Raw genomic sequence first — 14458 nt, forward strand, 5'->3', positions numbered from 1 at the left:
GAGGGCAGGGATGAGTGGCTGGAAGGAGGGGGTGAAGAGTCTTGTGAAACAGTTTGTGGACATCAAAAGGAGATGGTTTCTCTCATTAACTTGTTTACTCAGATGACCAAGCAGCTGCTTTGTGCAAATCCAGGGAAATCTTGAATATCAATTTAGAGGTAGATCACAGAACTATGAAAGAAATGCAGAAATCCTCTCTGTTGTCTTCTAGGGTGCCACGGGTGATCTTGGCTATGGAGGCTATCCTGGTGATGAAGGAGGACCGGTAAGTGATTGCCCTCGCTCTTCACGGTACTGCTCAAATTAGGGACCTCACCACAGTGAAGCATTTAGAGATTTTTTTCACTAAATATTTTCTGCTGGGGATGTGGGGATGGGTTAAACAAGAGAGCAAGCAGAACTTTTTGTCTCCTCCACCTGATGGCCTGAGTTGTTGGTCCCAGCTGCTCCTGGGACAAGGTTTGTAAGGAGCTCCTTGAGAGCTGGAGAAGGCAGGATGAGGGGAATAACTCCCATTATTTGATGTGACCCAGCTCTGTGCTCCTCCAAGGCAGGTGGGAATGTTTGCAGCAGGGTGACTATGAACACAATAAAGTCCCCAACTTCATTAGAGCTGCAGCCTATGCCAGAGTTATCCATATAAGGTACAGCTGAAGTTAGCCCAAGAAGGGGTGTTTCTATCCATCACAGTGGCAGACATGAGTCGCATGACTTCTTATTAGCACTGTTTCATCCAAACTCTTACTTCATGAATCCCACGTCACCCCTGGAATAAACAACTCCCCACGCATCACATCCAGGAGGTGAAGCTGAGGCCAAGGGGCTGGTGGTGCTCATCGCTTTTCCAATACCACAGGCAGGGGCCAAATGCTGCTGTCAGATATCGCGTGCAATGCAATGTTTTCCAGGGGCTTTAAGGTCAGGATGAGATTAAACATCTATGCAGAGCTCTGAGGGTTTCGACTTGTCATTTTATTTTTGGAGGAGAAGTTTTATAAAGCTCTTCCATAGCTGAGAGTTCGGGAGGGATGTTTCTCTCAGTGATGAAGACTTGCAGTGGGTCTCTACATGAGGAAGGTTGTGGGCAGGAGATGGTGGGGTGGCTGAGTGTTGGCCTTTCAAAACCTGATACTCTGTTTGCTCCTGTGGTTCCAAGCCGCCTCCTGCGCTTGCTGGTGCGTGCAGTTAGCTGAAGAAACACGCTTAGCAGGCAAACCCTGACCATTGCATTTTCCCCTCCATGCAACAGGGAGAGCGTGGACCGCCGGGTGTGAACGGGACACAGGGTTTCCAGGGATGTCCTGGGCACAGAGGAACCAAGGTATGTATGGAAGGAGCCTACATGGAGCAGACCCAGAGTCCAGCTGGCGGGAGTCCACTGAAGGCAACTCCTGCCGCTTTAGGAAGTCACGCAACCGCCACCAAGTCCACTTGGGTGGTGGTGTCCACCTGGCCAAGCACCAAGGCTTTCAGCAGATGTCGTGGCTTTAGTGTTGCTGTGAAGAGCAAAAGGGGCAGCCCAGGGACCCAGGCTCAATCTGCAGACAAGGCTGATTTATTTTCTGCAGTCTGGCTCTAGGGGAAAGATGTGAGAAGAGATGGATTTGTTCTTAAAACCAAGTGACGTGTGCGTGCCTTGGCCCAGAGATGGGACGGTGTGAGGGTGGAAATCTGCTTTTGGGGAGGAGGCAGAGAAGTGAGCCATGGCTGCTGCTTTATAGAGGGATCTTGAGCAAATGGTTCAGGACAGCAGTCGCACCACGAGCCAGAGAAGGTGGTGAAATGTATAATATTTATGGAGAATATTCAGCGACGTTAAGGGGATGTTTCCTACTATTTGCTCTGATGTGGTGGGTTGAGCCTGACTGGGGCCAGGTGCCCACCAGAGCCGCTCTCTCACTCCCCTCATGCACTAAACAGGGGAGAAAAGGCATAACGAAATGCTTGCAGGTCGAGATAAGGACAGGGAGAGATCACTCACTAATTGTTGTCACGAGCAAAACAGACCGAACTTAGAGAGGGAATTCATCTAATTTATTACTAGGCAAAACAGAGTAGAGGAATGAGAAAATAAAATCAACTCTTAAAACACTTCCCCCCACCCCTCCCATCTTCCCGGGCTCAACTTCACTCCCGGCTTCAACCTTCCCCCCCTCAGCGGCACAGGGGGACGGGGAGTGGGGGTTACGGTCAGTTCATCTCACGGTGTTTCTGCCGCTTCTTCATCCTCAGGGGGAGGACTCCTCTCATCGTTCCCCTGCTCCAGCATGGAGTCCCTCTCACGGGGTGCAGACCTTCAGGAGCAAACTGCTCCAGCGTGGGGTCCCCCACGGGGTCACAAGTCCTGCCAGCAAACCTGCCCTGGCGTGGGCTCCCCTCTTCACGGGTCCACCGGTCCGGCCTGGAACTTGCTCCAGCGTGGGCTTCCCACGGGCCGCAGCCTCCTTCAGGTGCCTCCACCTGCTCCGGCGTGGGGTCCTCCACGGGCTGCAGGTGGAATCGCTACACCCCCTCATCCTTCCTCCATGGGCTGCAGGGGGACAGCCTGCTTCACCATGGCCTTCACCACAGGCTGCAGGGGGATCTCTGCTCCGGCGCCTGGAGCTCCTCCTCCCCCTCCATCTGCACTGACCTTGGTGTCTGCAGAGTTTCTTACATCTTCTCAGTCCTCTCTCCGGCTGCAAAAGTTCGCTCTCTAAGTGTTTTTCTTCTTCTTAAATATGTTATCACAGAGGCGCTGATTGGCTTGGCCTTGGCCAGCGGCGGGTCCGTCTTAGAGCCGGCTGGCATTGGCTCTATCAGACACAGGGGGAGCTTCTAGCAGCTTCTCACAGAAGCCACCCCTGTAGCCCCCCCGCCACCAAAACCCTGCCACGCAAACCCAACACATCTGACCACAGGATCCTCTGGCAGGGAGCAGAGGAGTGCATGAACCAAGCCCATTAGTCGCAGCTGAGATACCGAGTCTCTTTAAAAAAGCTGTCCAGACTTGGACAAAGCCACTGAGACTGGATCTGGATTCATATAAAAATGGGTGCAGGAAGAAAAGAAAGTCAGTGGGAAAAGAGTTGTGGCTAAGGAGTAAGCTATTTTATTGGATCACCTGGCTAAAACCCACGATGCACATATTTCATCTTGGTATGAGTGTTGAGGAGGCAGCTGAAGAAGAGAAATAAGGGGCAGTTGGACCCTGGTGCAGCAAGCCCTGGGGTTACCCTGGTCCTGGCTCTGGGTCTGCCACCAAGCACGGCCCCCCCTTCCCCTCCGCTTCCCACAGCAATGAACCAGGCAAAAGCGGAGTAACTCCCTTTTCTGATCTCTTTAGGGCTCTCGGGGATTCCCAGGAGAGAAGGTATGGAGCTATTTCCTCATGCCACCGCGGTGAGCGTATGGACGCATCAGTATCCCCCTCCCCGTTCCCCTTTCCCTCGGTGAGCATTTGCCCCTCGCCTCTCTTCTGCAGGGAGAACTGGGAGAAATGGGTCTGGATGGCATTGATGGAGAAGAGGTCAGTCATTTAAATTGCTTTTCTCTTTATGACAAGATGATTCAGTGGCAGGACCCCAAAAATGGCAAATACTCTTCTAAAATATTTTTCTTTTGTAGGGAGACAAGGGTTTGCCAGGCTCCTCTGGAGAGAAGGGATACTCGGGCAGAAGGGTAGGCTTTTATCACGTTCACGACGGGGTTAAATGATGGTGAAAAGGTGGATTTGAGCCAGGGGAGGGTGGAAAGCCATCACGTTCCCCTTGGGGCTGAGGACCATGGCAGAGATGCTTTCAGCAGGCAAGGGCTGCTCTTGCTAACTCTCGGTCTCTTCCCGCAGGGTGATAAGGGAGTTAAAGGCGAACGAGGAGAACGAGGTGACCGTGGGCTCCGCGGAGACCCGGTAAGTACTGCTGAGGCATCTTCTTGATTTTTCCACCCAATTTCCACCAGTCCTGGGGGGTGGAAGCATGCGCTCAGGCTTATTAAATGTCGCTGGACAGGGGCAGGTCCAGCGACAGAGCAAGGGCTCAGAGATGACGTGTGGGTGACACGCCTCTTGATACCAATCTGTCAATCACTGTTTCACTATATTAAAATCCCTCTTCCTCCCCTTCTTCAGTTTCCCAGTTGAAAAGCGGTGTCTGTCTGAAAACACCAATAATACTTCATCTAATTCAGTCAAAAAAGTGAGAAAAAAAAAAAAGTTGGTTCTGAGCTATAGCAGAGCAGTTTATGATGTCTGACTTTCATGTCCCACTTACACAGATGTTCCTCATTTCAGGGAGATTCAGGAGTTGATAATACTCAACGGGGATCCAGAGGCCAAAAGGGTGAAATCGGACCAATGGTAAAGTTTTCTTTGTTGTCTTTTTTTGGGTTTTTTTGTTTGTTTTTACAATAGGATGGGACAGGGAAAGTAAGAAAAAAGGATGCTGCCAAAAAGGTGAAAGTTTCTTAAACTCATCGTGCCTTGTCAGATGGAATATTTTTCCACTAGAAAATGTTGTTGTTTTGTAACCAAAATTTTTTCTGGGAAGATGTCAGTTTGGAAGATGTTTTGTGTAAAAAGTGCTTTTTTATTTATTATTATTATAATTTTACAATGCCTTTTGGGATATTGTCACTGAAAACAACTTTCCACTTGGAAATCACCTTCATGTGTTGTTGCGGGTCATATATAGAGAAATGTTTAGATGATATCAAATCTGAACATCCTGATTCACCTGAAACCTTTGGAAAAAACAACCCACACGCTCCTTGGAAAATTTCAAACGTCATTTGTTTTCATATCAGCTCAGAATAAAAATGTGTCTTAAAATGTCAGAAGACATTTCCCAAAGAATGGAATGTCGTCTTGCGCTAGCTCAGAAACTTGATGGAAAGTCTCTGCGTATTGTTAAAGCATTTCCACCGTTGCAGAATAACGAGTAACTTGTGTGAGAGTACGAAAGGACTTTTTTTTTTTTTTTTTTTTTTTTTTTGAGAACTGAACCTATTTTCCCAGGGCTCTCACTTGAGTTTTGCTTTTCCCTTAGGGAGAGCCAGGACTGGCGGGGCCGGAAGGACAAAACGGTGGAGTCGGGAGGAAGGTGAGCTGCCAAACCAGCAGTCAGCGGGGGCCGAGCTTAGATTGACAATAACTTTTCCCCTCCTGCCTTCCCATGTATTTTGTTTCACAAGCATCAGGAGTTCAACCTAAAAAAGAAAAAAAAAAAAAAGAAAATAAAGTCAGCAAACCACCAGGCATTTTACTTTAAAAGTCTAATCCTGAATGTATTCTCATGCAAGTAAATCTGTGCTTAGATCAGTTGAGCTACATCTGATTTATTCTGGCATGTGCCTCGGCTGCTGGTTTTTTAAAAGGCAAAAACCAAGCTGGAGCTGGTGTAGCTGGGACGTCTGGGGACGCATTCCCTGCTGCTCAGCTGCCGCCTGGCCCTCGGGGCACGTGGCCCATGGACTGTGGCACACTCCTGCACGCGTGACGGAGCCACTCACCTATGTGGTGGAGTGTCGGGGGATGCGAGGAAGGAGAAAACATGCCCAAGTTGGATTTAAGAGAGCTGGCCACGTGGTTTTCACTCTCCATTTCTCCCCAGTAGTTTAGACTATCCAAATGTAATTTTGGACTGAGATAAGTGGCACTACACAGATCTAAAAGCAATAGAGAAATGTGTGCTTACATACTTGTGCAACAAGTCTCAATGTTTCTTCGTTCTCAGGGTATGACAGGACGAAGGGGAACGATAGGAGTTAAGGTAAGCGATGATGGGGACAACACCCGGGGCTCCCACCACCCCACCAGCCAAGACGGATGTGCCAAGAGAAGACACACGTGGGCTTTGCTCTTCCTCTGTCCTCCAAATTTCCCTCCTCCTCCTCCTCCGGCTCATCTCTGTGTACGCTCCTTGCTGGACTCGTGCAAAACCAGCCATCCACGTGCCTGGGGCTGTCTGTCCTCTGCAGCGTTCCCTGCTCAGATGCTTCGTCTCCGTGTGCTGCTGGAGCAGCGTAACGGAGCCAAAGCATAAAGGAGATTGATGCCTGTTGATTGCAGGAGGCAAACTACCCCACCAGTTCTGTGCTCGTTCTCTCCTATAACCATATTCTGCAATGAAATAACTGTTCTTCCCTGCTTTTTACGCAGCTGTAAAGCAGTTTTCCATGCCCTGAGATCTCCTTTCCCTCCCACGGTATTGACCACTTCCCCCCAGGCTAACCTGGTTGTCCTGTTTTGCACTTCAAGGGTACCAAGGGCTCGCTTGGTCAAGAGGGGCCGGCAGGAGAACAAGGCATGAGGGGCCCACAGGTCAGTGAGCTTACGGGACTGAGAAAGCAAAATAAATGTCTTCTCTCGTGATGTTGTTGCATTATTTCATCACAACTGCTCCCTCAAAGAGTCTCAGCAGCAAGCACTGTTGGGGCTTGGTTATTTTTGGGTGTGCTGCGGCCTGGCTGTCCTGCCCTGGGACATCAAGCCTGCCATTGCATTCGCACCACCCAAGTTGTGACATGTTTGAAAACCATCTCTTGGGTGCTGTAGTGTTTCTTCCCCGTGCGACCTCGTGTATCACTGGCGTGTTTCTGTCCGTGTGCTTTGACACAGTCTCTCCTTTTCTCCCCACGCAGGGTCCGCCTGGCCAGCTCGGCACGCCAGGCATAAGAGGAGAGCAAGGCGTTCCTGGACCCCGGGTAAACCCTTCTGCTGCTTCTCAGCCATTGACCCAACTGCGCTCAGCAAGAACATCTCGCTGGGCTAATAAGATGCAGCTGATGTGTCTTCCTGTTTCCCTCTCTAGGGTTCTAACTCTGTTTCATTCTCTTATAATACTCTTTCAGTACAATCCTCCTCTCAGCTTACGTTAGAGATGTTTTGATTAAGAGTTACAAAAGATAGAGTTAAAAGCAACCATAAAGGAGTCAGGCCTTCAGCATTTGGCCCATTATGGTTTGCAATCTTAATTAAAGAACAACCCCGAGTGACTGGCAGAGCATCCTTCGTGATGTTTCAGTCTCTAATACCAGACCATGACCGTCTCATGTGCTTGCCGGGGGCCCCCCATCATTTATTTGTACCTCCTGCTGCCCGCCCCAGCAAGACTCATGGCCATAAAGCCAGACACATCTTGCATTTCCCCATCCTGAGTGGGACTTTGCCCCTCCTGCTTACACATTTCCTGGAGGGTTTCTCTGGGGACAATATAGGTTGCTGCTGATATTTGCATTTAGCTGACCTGGTCCTTCTGTTCTTCCCAACTGTGAACTACACGTCTGAATTTCCTAAGGTGCTTTGAGAGGCACCAGCCCTAGTAGTTAATACATGATTTCTACGGTCACCCAATCCCCTAGTTTCTGGCACCCAGTTTTATTGATACATCGCCAATGTGCCTCTCCTTGTTTCTGTTCCAGGCTGGTGGTGGACCACCAGGAGCCCCAGGAGAGCGGGGCAGGATCGGTCCCCTGGGACGAAAGGTATGTCTTCACAATCAAGGGGCATCAGCAACTAAGACAGCAATGAAAAGCTTCTGGATAGGAGTGAGCTAAAGTAATTACTGGAGATTAACATCCTGGAGTGAAATTAGCTTCTCTTCACTGGATTGCACAGTGTGGAGTAGAGCAAGGTCTGTGCTATTGTTGTTTCATTAGGCTCCCATTTCGTCGAACAGAGAAGCAAAATTAATTGAGTAACTGAGATTTCCAAGTAATTTTCCAGGGCAGATTCTCAGCCAATGCCCACATGGGAAGGTGGTTGTGCTGGATCTCTCCAGGTGGTTTTATCTCTCCAGATTCACACGCACTGTTTCATTTTCACGGCTCCTCCACTGCCCATTTGCACTGGCAAAATCTGCAGAGCTTGGGAGCTTTTACTTTTGCAGTGCTTACAAAAAGCAAACACCATTTCCCATTGCTCAGCTTTCTTGAAAACACTAAAGGTCCTACTAAAGACCAAGCACTTTGGTACTGTTGCTGGCTGTGTAGGTCCAGCCAAGACTTCCCGCTGCAGGGACCACAGCAGACTGGTCTATGTAAAGAAGCCAGTGCTGATGGGGTGGGAAAGGCTCAGTTGCCTGCAGTTTCAGCACATGCTTTAACAGATGCTCCTGTTTTCAGGGTGAGCCTGGAAACCTTGGACCCAAAGGGCCAAATGGACAGCAGGGCCCACGAGGAGAGATGGTAAGTGTGGCCACGCACTCATGCCTTTAAGGATGCTGGGCTGAACCCTTTCCAGCGGCAAACAGACCACAGCCCTTCGCAGAAGAGAACTTAGCTCCCTGTGGACTTTGCATCCTCCACAGTACAATAGGAGAGAGGAAAATCAGCCTTACGTCTTCTTCTGGCATGAGCATAGTTGGTAATGGTAGTCCCTTTGAGGAGGTGAATTATATTTACTCGAAAAGTGACTTGTAACATCTCAGAGATGAGTCTGAAGGGCAGAGGCTGTCCAGAAGATTATTAGCAAGGTGTAGCCCAGGGAGCAGGCATCCTGTATGGAGTTACTTGGCCTTGTCCTGGCTCATTGCATGAGGCATGGGTAGACACCCTGGTCAAAGGTAACCTAGAAAGAGGATGTGTAGACTAAGTGAGCCCTTTCATGGTGCCTGGTTCTCGTTACTCTCTATAGTGAGGGGCCAACTGAGGAAAAAAATGGTTTGCACAGAGTAAGGGAGGACAAGATTGGGTCAGAGCTGTAAGTACACCCCTAGCGTTGGCTGACCTGGGGAGTCTCCTCCTAACCTGCTTCCCGTTGCTGACTTCCATCTGGATTTTACACATTGTATGTATATGAGAAGCAAGTTTTAATTCAGATTTGTAGTTTTGGCATCACCTTTTTGTGCTTTTTTCCTGGCAATAATTTCATCTAAAGAAGGATTTCTCAAAGGCCTGTGGCATCAGTGGATTCTTTCTATTGATGTCGCTGTGAGGTTTAAGCTATTCATATATGACAGCGTATTAATAACCTTGGCTTTTCAATTTTAGGGTGATGATGGACGAGATGGAATTGGTGGCCCAGGTCCTAAAGGCAGAAAGGTAGGTGTTTGTTCAGCATGGCTATCTACTAACACGAGTTACCAAGGACAAGGAAGTATCCATGGTCTCCAATGCGGATGGGCAAGGGCAGAGCCTGGGTGAAGTCAGAGAGGCTTAATACAGGGGCAGAAATCAGCCCTTTGTGTACCCTGGTGAAAAAATCAAGCAGGGCTCTTCAAACCTTTCCCCTCTTCCTTTGTCTTGGTTTTGCCCATGTAAATCAGCTCCTCCAAGGAGGAGACACAGTGTTTTTGTACCTTTTAGCCAGAAAGCCCCATGAATGTCTGTGGGGCTTTGAAGACGATATGCCAGCATCTCTGGCAGCTCCTCTACAGTTGAAATTAGCCTTAGAGGAGCAGTCAGACCTTAAAAAGAGTAGATGTTTGCTTTCGTTAATCATATGAGGAACAAAATTGCAAAATGAATTTGCAGTGTCTCTCTCTCTTTTTCCTCCATTGTTTAATTCCTGAAGTTGCTACAGATCTGTCTGCAGAATCAGGTTCATTTTCTAAAACTCTATATTCAAATAAACCCTTATGTTGTTTCAGGGAGAACGTGGCTTCATAGGCTACGCAGGCCCCAAGGTACGGTGCAACCCGTGAGCTATACATTAATTTTCCAAGCAATGTAGCTGCTACCTATGGTCCTGTGCAGATTTAAAGCTACTATTTGTGTTTTTCCTCAACAAGGGTGGACCTGGTGACCGTGGTGGTGCTGGAGGCCCTGGCCCTAAAGGAAACAGAGGTCGCAGAGTAAGCTGGACGGTGACACAGTATTTCCCCTCTGCATGAACGGCCTGAGAAATGTGCTCATCTTTTCCCTCTGTTGACTCATGCTCCTGGGAGTCCTCCTGCAGATGTTCATGGAGAAGGATTTCTTTGTTCTCTCTCCCTCTCTAGGGAAATGCAGGAGATCCTGGGACACCTGGTCAGAAAGGAGAGGTTGGATACCCTGGACCATCCGTAAGTGTTCTTTGCATTTGGTGATGGAGCCTCTGGCCTCCCCTCTGGAGAGAGTCCTGATTGCCTCTCTGAGAAATGTAGTGGTCCCCATTAGTGCCGAGGATTGAAAAACATGCCCACCTCCATCTTCTGCTAATTTCAAGTTGAGCAAATTCATCTTTACTTGTCTTGGATGTGTCTCTAATTCCTAACTAGCTGTTTATCATTGATAAATAATCACTTGTGCTCAAACCGCAATGCACAACGGAAAGAAAAAGTCAAGAGAGAGGCTCTTACCAGGCACTAGAATTTCCCCAGGGCCATATGCCACTTAGAGATCCTTCTAGGAAGTTCTCAGCTCTTTATCATTTATCACTCCACACGGGATATGGTCCGTGACCATATCTGACTGGCACAGAGCATCCTAGAAAGGCCAAGAGGACTTGGCTTGCTTTGCATGTGAACCTAGAGCATCGTAAATATCCCTTTTGGGTTTGACCTCAGCTTGGTTTATTCCTCAGAGGGTAAAACGTTTCCCACTCTTGCTGGAAATACAACTGAAAACAGGCAGGTTTCCCCCTAGCTTCTGCACAACCCGTGGTTAAATAATCGTTCCAAATGGGTCCATGGGGCACCCTGAAAATGCACATTGCACTCAATTTTACTTTATTTTTCAAACAGGGACTTAAAGGCGATAAAGGAGAATCCAGAGATGTAAGTGTGGCATCATTTATCTCTTGTTTTGAAATACTCTTTTGTTGGCTGTGTCACATATCTCTTTTTTTTTTTCTTTCCCTTTCTCCTTCTCTTTTATTTTCTAAAGCAATGTGCGCTTGTGCGGAACATCAAAGACAAATGCCGTGAGTACACCAGTGCTTTGCTACTTCCCTGTCACTACCCTTGTATGTCCATCGTGTTACACAAATGGCACTAACCAAGCTGCTTTTTTCCCCCCCATTTTTCCACAGCTTGCTGCTATGGTAAGTCACCTTCAGTTCTTTAAACCTGTCGTGGTTTACCCCAATGTGACCGTGTGCCAGAATTTTTTTTTCTCCCCAGGTACGCGGTATGAATGATTTACTCCTGCCAAGGACATGGTCCTTGCACCTTGACAACTATTTGAGGCACTATTTGTTCCCAACATACGTTTCTGGCAGGTCCCAAGGAGTGTCCTGTCTTCCCAACTGAGCTGGCCTTCGCTATTGACACCTCCTCGGGCGTCGTGAGGGATGTTTTCAACAGGATGAAGCAAACCGTGCTCAGAGTGGTCAACAACTTAACCATTGCTGAGAGCAACTGTCCTCGGGGTGCCCGGGTAGCTCTGGTCACCTACAACAACGAGGTCACCACGGAGATCCGCTTTGCTGATGCCAGGAAGAAATCAAGCCTCCTCCAGCAGATCCAAAACTTCCAGGCGACCCTGACCACGAAGCCACGGAGCCTGGAGACCGCCATGTCCTTTGTGGCCAGGAATACCTTCAAGCGTGCCCGAAGTGGCTTCCTTATGAGGAAGGTGGCTGTCTTTTTCAGCAACGGGGACACGAGAGCCTCCCCACAGCTCAACGACGCCGTGCTGAAACTCTACGATGCTGGGGTCATGCCTGTGTTCCTCACCAGCAGGCAGGACCCAGTTCTCATCAGAGCTCTGGAGGTTGGGGTCATTCACCTTTTCTTTCATTTTCTGCTCATGACTTCAGTCTGGTTTGCCGGGGGGATTGATGGCGTTTGCTCCTACAGGCAGTGGTTGGCTTCCACAGGCCTTTCAAGTGCTTAGCGCTGAGAAAGCATTGCTGGTCATACTCATCCAGCATGTCTATTAGGAGAGAAATCCAAAATACAGTGTATGCTGTGAAACGCTACTGAGGCTATGATGAGTCATTTGTTTCCCAGACCATGGCTCCAGGGTGCCAGGTGTGGTATGAAACAGAAGAAAAGTTAGTCCACATAGCAAGAAAGGTCTCACAGAAAGGCAAAGAGCGGGAAGGTAGAAGTACATTGGCTTTGTTGGCTGAGGGAGAGTGGATGCACAGAGATTTAAAGCAACAAAAAAGCCCCAGACAAGCATTCTGAGTGCTGGTTCAAGTGCTTGACCTTTTTCTTGGAGTTTAGGTCTCTAAACTAGTTCCACTAAGTGACACCAGGGGCATTAGGTTACTCCAAATGGGATCCACCAAAAGTAGCATGCTGACTAGAGAATCTCTGAGTTGTGGATTGCCCTCCCCTACTTTGAGCTGAAGATAATAGAAGGTAGCACTACTAACACCGTGTTTTTCTGTTTGCATCTAACCAGATCAACAACACAGCGGTTGGACATGCAATTGTTCTTCCAGCCAGCGGAAGTCAGCTGAATGAAACTATCCAGAGGCTCTTGACTTGTCACATTTGTCTGGGTAAAGCATCCAATTTCTCCTCTAGACAGTGCCAAATTCTTTCGGTTGCATAGCAGTCAGTTGTTAGTGGTGTGGAAGGGAAGCCCAGTTGGGAGTCAGCCCTTCTGCTGCTGAAGACAAGGGATTCGTATTCCTAGGTTGAGCAGAAAACATTGGCGTTGTGAATGAGGCTCTCTGGGCATTCTCCACTTTGTAAAGAGAATCTCCTTTTCTGGCTGGTTCCCACTTTTGCAGCCCAAATACCAATAGCTAAATGCTGTAAAATATGGCCCTCTGCCATTTATGACAGAGTGCTTCAGGGATCCCTTTGGACAAAGGAGCCCATAAAAATACTAAATGTTTGACTGTGTTTTGGGATGAAATGACTTTGGTATCAAGTAACGGACCCGTGAATGTCCATGGCTTGATAGTATTTCATATGACAAGAGATTTTTACAATGACGAGGGAGGGTCATTTTGAGTTCCTCCAGGTGAAACCTACTGTATTTCTTCCCTAGATGTGTGTGACCCTGATCCCATCTGTGGTTTTGGTAGTCAGAGACCTGTATTTAGAGACAGAAGGGCAGCCCCAACAGATGTAGACACTGACATGGCCTTCATCATGGATAGCTCAGAGTCCACCACCCCTCTGCAGTTCAACGAGATGAAGAAGTACATTTCCCACCTCATAAGTAACCTGGAAATCAGCTCTGAGCCAAAAGTATCTCAGCACCATGCAAGAGTAGCGGTTCTCCAGCAAGCTCCTTATGAATACGAAACCAACTCAAGCTTCCCACCAGTAAAAACTGAGTTTTCGCTAACTGATTTTGGATCCAAAGAGAAGATCATTAATTACCTTCAGAACCAAATGACCCAGCTTCATGGCACAAGGGCTATGGGAAGTGCAATTGAACACACGATGGCTCATATTTTTGAAAGTGCACCAAACCCTCGGGATCTAAAAGTCATAGTTCTGATGATGACTGGAAAAGTGAATAAACAAGAACTTGAGTACCTGCAGAAGGTTGTTATTGATGCAAAATGCAAAGGGTACTTCTTTGTTGTCTTGGGCATTGGCAGCAAGGTGAATGCCAAGAATATCTATACCCTAGCTAATGAGCCAAGCGATGTGTTCTTCAAGCTGGTCCATAAACCAGGAGAGCTTCATGAAGAGCCCTTACTACGCTTTGGGAGACTGCTGCCATCTTTTATCAGAAGTAAGTAGAACATCCTGCAGCTAAAGTGTTATGGAAGGGGCAACATGTGACTTCAGAGGGATTAATCTGCCAGGTGTAGTCTACCTGCCTGCTGGTTGGGTGGGCTCTAGCCTGACTCTTTGGGCAGTGGGGCCCACTGAAGTTGGTCTGGTTTTATATGTTCTGTACTGTTTGGTCAGCTTGTTGCTGCTCATAGGCCTGCCTAGTTGAATACGTCTGGTTTTTGTTCACTTTGGCCTCCACAGCCCATCCCGTGCAGTCTGTCGGTCTGGCAAGTAGCGTTTGCACTTTGGTCTGGTTTGACTTGGTCTCCACGGGCTCACCTGTGGGATCTGACCTAATCCTGCTTGGCTTGCTGGTCACATCTGCAACAAGTCCCATAGGGTATGGTTCTGCTGGGGCACTTGGCCCTCTGCGGCCCAGCAGCCTGCTAGCACTCCCTCCGTGCTCCTTGAACAACCAGCAAATCTTTCTTCCCGACTTCAGCATAAACATCATGTCTAGAAGGCATTTGGATGGCTTAGGCTCTGATCTGGAGTTGCTGTATGTAGATTTAAGGACCAGATGAGCAGGATTTCCTTCTCAGGGATAAACAATACTGCTATGTTTGGGATGTGCAGATTGTGCCTTGAAAATTTGCATCTCAGATCCCCAGGCTGGATCTGCAGCTAGAGCCAGCTCCCGGAGATCCTAAACAGACCTGGCCAGCAAGGACAAGAAATGGGCCTTTTCTAGGAAAACTATTTTTATCAAAAAAATCCTGAAAACCAGTCTACTGGGCTAAGAAACCACTGGTTCAGGAATGTCTTGCACTAAATAGGAAGCAACCATGAGCACATCTTTCCCTGAAAATAAATGTTTAGATTTTCTCAGTATGCTTTTTCCACTTACTGCTTACAGGGGTCCTGGAAAC

General features: G+C 48.3%; 1 protein-coding gene across 6 annotated transcripts in view; it reads left to right on the top strand.

Annotated features, from left to right (window-relative positions):
• Positions 1-14458, top strand: part of COL6A3 (collagen type VI alpha 3 chain) — a 63715-nt gene that overhangs the window by 36393 nt on the left and 12864 nt on the right. For all 6 annotated transcript variants that reach the window (XM_054829516.1, XM_054829510.1, XM_054829511.1 and 3 more), the window contains 22 exons: positions 212-265; positions 1250-1321; positions 3326-3352; positions 3464-3508; positions 3607-3660; positions 3827-3889; positions 4271-4336; positions 5025-5078; positions 5712-5747; positions 6236-6298; positions 6619-6681; positions 7399-7461; positions 8101-8163; positions 8968-9018; positions 9567-9602; positions 9708-9770; positions 9918-9980; positions 10641-10673; positions 10783-10831; positions 11117-11610; positions 12250-12349; positions 12847-13545. In XM_054829516.1, the coding sequence (XP_054685491.1) occupies positions 212-265; positions 1250-1321; positions 3326-3352; positions 3464-3508; positions 3607-3660; positions 3827-3889; positions 4271-4336; positions 5025-5078; positions 5712-5747; positions 6236-6298; positions 6619-6681; positions 7399-7461; positions 8101-8163; positions 8968-9018; positions 9567-9602; positions 9708-9770; positions 9918-9980; positions 10641-10673; positions 10783-10831; positions 11117-11610; positions 12250-12349; positions 12847-13545 (2311 nt within the window). The remainder of the gene's footprint in view (positions 1-211; positions 266-1249; positions 1322-3325; positions 3353-3463; positions 3509-3606; positions 3661-3826; positions 3890-4270; positions 4337-5024; positions 5079-5711; positions 5748-6235; positions 6299-6618; positions 6682-7398; positions 7462-8100; positions 8164-8967; positions 9019-9566; positions 9603-9707; positions 9771-9917; positions 9981-10640; positions 10674-10782; positions 10832-11116; positions 11611-12249; positions 12350-12846; positions 13546-14458) is intronic.

The sequence above is a fragment of the Grus americana genome, chromosome 6 (assembly GCF_028858705.1).
Source record: "Grus americana isolate bGruAme1 chromosome 6, bGruAme1.mat, whole genome shotgun sequence".
In the NCBI taxonomy this organism is placed as follows: Eukaryota; Metazoa; Chordata; class Aves; order Gruiformes; family Gruidae; genus Grus; species Grus americana.